The following is a 4569-nucleotide window of genomic DNA, read 5'->3' as shown; positions in this document are numbered from 1 at the left end:
TGACCTCCCTACAATGCCTGGGCATGCTCCTGATGAGGTGGCGGATGGTCTCCTGAGGGATCTCCTCCCAGACCTGGACTAAAGCATCCGCCAACTCCCGGACAGTCTGTGGTGCAACGTGGCGTTGGTGGATGGAGCGAGACATGATGTCCCATATGTGCTCAATTGGATTCAGGTCTGGAGAACGGGCGGGCCAGTCCATAGCATCAATGCCTTCCTCTTGCAGGAACTGCTGACACACTCCAGCCACATGAGGTCTGGCATTGTGTTGCATTAGGAGGAACCCAGGGCCAACCGCACCAGCATATGGTCTCACAAGGGGTCTGAGGAACTCATCTCGGTACCTAATGGCAGTCAGGCTACCTCTGGCGAGCACATGGAGGGCTGTGCGGCCCCCCCAAAGAAATGCCAACCCACACCATTACTGACCCACCGCCAAACCGGTCATGCTGGAGGATGTAGCAGGCAGCAGAACGTTCTCCACGGCGTCTCCAGACTCTGTCACGTCTGTCACATGTGCTCAGTGTGAACCTGCTTTCATCTGTGAAGAGCACAGGGCGCCAGTGGCGAATTTGCCAATCTTGGTGTTCTCTGGCAAATGCCAAACGTCCTGCATGGTGCTGGGCTGTAAGCACAACCCCCATCTGTGAACATCGGGCCCTCGTACCACCCTCATGGAGTCTGTTTCTGACCGTTTGAGCAGACACATGCACATTTGTGGCCTGCTGGAGGTCATTTTGCAGGGCTCTGGCAGTGCTCCTCCTGCTCGTCCTTGCACAAAGTCGGAGGTAGTAGTCCTGCTGCTGGGTTGTTGCCCTCCTACGGCCTCCTCCACGTCTCCTGATGTACTGGCCTGTCTCCTGGTAGCGCCTCCATGCTCTGGACACTACGCTGACAGGAAGCATAGGAACTGAGAAGTGGTCTGTGGTCACCACCTGCAGAACCACTCCTTTATTGGGGGTGTCTTGCTAATTGCCTATAATTTCCACCTGTTGTCTTTTCCATTTGCACAACAGCATGTGAAATTGATTGTCCATCAGTGTTGCTTCCTCAGTGGACAGTTTGATTTCACAGGAGTGTGACTGTCTTGGAGTTACATTGTGTTGTTTAAGTGTTCCCTTTATTTTTTTGAGCAGTATATATATATATATATATATATATATATATATATATATATATATATATATACACACATACACATACACACACACATACACATACACACACATATATATATGCTTTCAGTGTATAAACTGCATACCTTGCAGCCCCCCTCGAGCAGCCCACTCCCACTCTTCCTCAGTAGGCAGTCTCTTGCCCTTCCACAGGCAGAAGGCCTGAGCATCATTCCAGCTCACCTGAACCACCGGGAAGCTCAGACGCTCCCGAATGCCAGAACCAGGTCCTGCAGGCTGAACAGTAGAGAGCCAAAGAAGTGAAAGGCAAGTATCTTCAACCAAGTCCAGTTGCCCTTGATTTGAATAATGGAAAAGATTCAACTGTAAAACTTGTGACCTCACCTGTCTCCAAAACACCCGCTCTATAGGCAGCCACCAAGGAGCAGACTGGACGGGAAAGATGAGAAAATGAGTCACAGGACAGCCTTGCAAATGCTAACCGCTTTGCATATGTGTAACACACACCCAAATCTTTAGCCTGTGAGCGCCAACTAATGACTTTGTTTTCATTATTGGCTGATCTATTTATTTAGTGAATAATGAATTAATTGTTTAGCAAATAAAATCTCAAAAGAAAATGGTGAAAGCACCCATGGTGATCATTATTATTACTATTATTGTATTTTTTACTGTGTGACCACCAGCTCAAAACGCAAAGAAATGACATTAGAATAATGTAAACACAGAACAGCAACACATTTTTACATTTGATAATTAGCCAACAGGGAATGTTTGGCTTTTTCCCTTGATAAATCATTTAATGATTAATTAAACAACATCTCAGTACCTCAATTCTCTGTGTGACTTTGCCCTTCAGCTCTTCTGACACAAAGTCTTGAAACACAAAACTCCAACCAAACGTCTCGGCTTCTGTTTTGTACTTCTGTGCTCTCACAAAGTCTCTGTGGTGAACAAAGACTAAGTCAGAGCTTTATTACATTATTTTTAACTAATTATCAAACACCCTAATATCGCGTTTTAAGCTTCATTACCTGAAATCGGCATTTGTTACAGGATATTTGTCCATTTTAAAAGGTTGCAGGTCAACCTCCCTGGTGGGGGACTCTCCATCTCTTCCATCAGCTGCACTGGTTCCCATTAACATCTTTCCTCCGGGTATATTTATCATTTCATCTGCTGCTGTGTGCCAGGAGGAAACATGTCATGTCGATTCATATTATTTATATTTTGAAGTCTTTGTTTGTTAAAAGGTGAGCTCTTACCCGCCACTGACAGTAAAAACAAAGCAGATATCCACGACACCATTTTGGACAAGTTCGTTTTAGCCGACATTAATTTGACATTCCGTCTATTTATATCAAAAGAAATACAAGTTTAAGAGTTAACGAGTAGCAGAAACTCGATTACATTTTTGTCAGTTCTCTATCGGACACATGTCACCGTCGCACCGGAAATGGGTTCAATGATAAACAGGTACCGTGTTTACTGAAAGGTTCCGCTTCATTTGAAACTTAAACTCATGCGTTAATTCATTTTTATGTATTTTTGTATTCTGTATGAAGGTGCACTATATGACAATTTTTTTACTATATTAAAGCACATAAAATTGCTTGTTTTGTTGAATCACCACAATCTAAAATAAATCATATCCATGATTCATTTGAAAAACAAAAAAACCTCAAAGAATGAAGCTGCAGTCAAACTTTCACCCTAGTTGAACTGTAACAAAAAAGGTTTGTTACAGGTTAAATATGCATACTATACATACATACATAGTTACCATCAGCATACAATAATATATAAGCTGGTTTTATGTTATGCTTTTATTTTAAATTAATGGAATTTTAATTTCAATATTCATTTCCACATCTCACCATTTACCTAATTTGTTTCTTTCTAGTAAAGACTGCAGCAAATTTTTGCTTGCTCAAAAAAAAAAAAAAAAAACAACAACAGTATCCCCAATTCAGGAATATTCTTGAAGCTATCTAGAATACAGCAGTGATTGCTTCATATACTTAATGTTATGTGCAGTGGTAGAGGAAATATTTTTATCCTCTACAAATCAAAATTTTGTCATCATCTGTAAAGTAACAATTGCTTGTTTTAACTAGTGTAAAAAGTACAGTACTTAATTTTGAACTGTAGTTACATAAAAGATGCAGAAAACGGAAACACAAGATGTTACATTCCAACCGGTTGTGCGTTACTGTTTTACAGTGAGGAAAATAAGTATTTGAACACCCTGCTATTTTGCAAGTTCTCCCACTCAGAAATCATGGAGGGGTCTGAAATTGTCATCGTAGGTGCATGTCCACTGTGAGAGACATAATCTAAAAAAAAAAAAAAAATCCTGAAATCACAATGTATGATTTTTTTAACTATTTATTTGTATGATACAGCTGCAAATAAGTATTTGAACACCTGAGAAAATCAATGTTAATATTTGGTACAGTAGCAATTACAGAGGTCAAACGTTTCCTGTAGTTTTTCACCAGGGTTAGGGTTAGGGCTGTCGCTGAGAAACACGGAGTTTGAGCTCTCTCCAAAGATGCTCTATTGGGTTTAGGTCTGGAGACTGGCTAGGCCACGCCAGAACCTTGATATGCTTCTTACAGAGCCACTCCTTGGTTATCCTGGCTGTGTGCTTCGGGTCATTGTCATGTTGGAAGACCCGGCCTCGACCCATCTTCAATGCTCTAACTGAGGGAAGGAGGTTGTTCCCCAAAATCTCGCCATACATGGCCCCGGTCATCCTCTCCTTAATACAGTGCAGTCGCCCTGTCCCATGTGCAGAAAAACACCCCCAAAGCATGATGCTACCACCCCCATGCTTCACAGTAGGGATGGTACTCGTCATTCTTCTTCCTCCAAACACTGTTAGTGGAATTATGACCAAAAAGTTCTATTTTGGTCTCATCTGACCACATGACTTTCTCCCATGACTCCTCTGGATCATCCAAATGTTCATTGGCAAACTGAAGACGGGCCTTGACATGTGCTGGTTTAAGCAGGGGAACCTTCCGTGCCATGCGTGATTTCAAACCATGACGTCTTAGTGTATTACCAACAGTAACCTTGGAAACGGTGGTCCCAGCTCTTTTCAGGTCATTGACCAGCTCCTCCCGTGTAGTTCTGGGCTGATTTCTCACCTTTCTTAGGATCATTGAGACCCCACGAGGTGAGATCTTGCATGGAGCCCCAGTCTGAGGGAGATTGACAGTCATGTTTAGCTTCTTCCATTTTCTTATGATTGCTCCAACAGTGGACCTTTTTTCACCAAGCTGCTTGGCAATTTCCCCGTAGCCCTTTCCAGCCTTGTGGAGGTGTACAATTTTGTCTCTAGTGTCTTTGGACAGCTCTTTGGTCTTGGCCATGTTAGTAGTTGGATTCTTACTGATTGTATGGGGTGGACAGGTGTCTTTATGCA

At 42.7% G+C, this 4569-nt stretch overlaps 1 protein-coding gene across 2 annotated transcripts in view; it reads right to left on the bottom strand.

Annotated features, from left to right (window-relative positions):
• Positions 1-2597, bottom strand: part of sumf2 (sulfatase modifying factor 2) — a 6287-nt gene extending 3690 nt beyond the window's left edge. The window contains exons 1-5 of one of the 2 annotated variants that reach the window (XM_046040058.1): positions 2402-2597; positions 2171-2318; positions 1966-2080; positions 1521-1565; positions 1262-1412 (exon numbers count right to left, since the gene is read on the bottom strand). In XM_046040058.1, coding sequence (XP_045896014.1) covers positions 1262-1412; positions 1521-1565; positions 1966-2080; positions 2171-2318; positions 2402-2471 — 529 coding nt within the window. In that variant the 5' untranslated portion in view covers positions 2472-2597. The remainder of the gene's footprint in view (positions 1-1261; positions 1413-1520; positions 1566-1965; positions 2081-2170; positions 2319-2401) is intronic. The other variant, XM_046040059.1, reaches the window with a different exon arrangement.
• Between the last annotated feature and the right edge of the window lie 1972 nt (positions 2598-4569).

The sequence above is a fragment of the Micropterus dolomieu genome, linkage group LG23 (assembly GCF_021292245.1).
Source record: "Micropterus dolomieu isolate WLL.071019.BEF.003 ecotype Adirondacks linkage group LG23, ASM2129224v1, whole genome shotgun sequence".
In the NCBI taxonomy this organism is placed as follows: domain Eukaryota; kingdom Metazoa; phylum Chordata; class Actinopteri; order Centrarchiformes; family Centrarchidae; genus Micropterus; species Micropterus dolomieu.
Note: the sequence above shows the minus strand (reverse complement) of the source record. Positions and strands in the feature narration are given on the sequence as shown.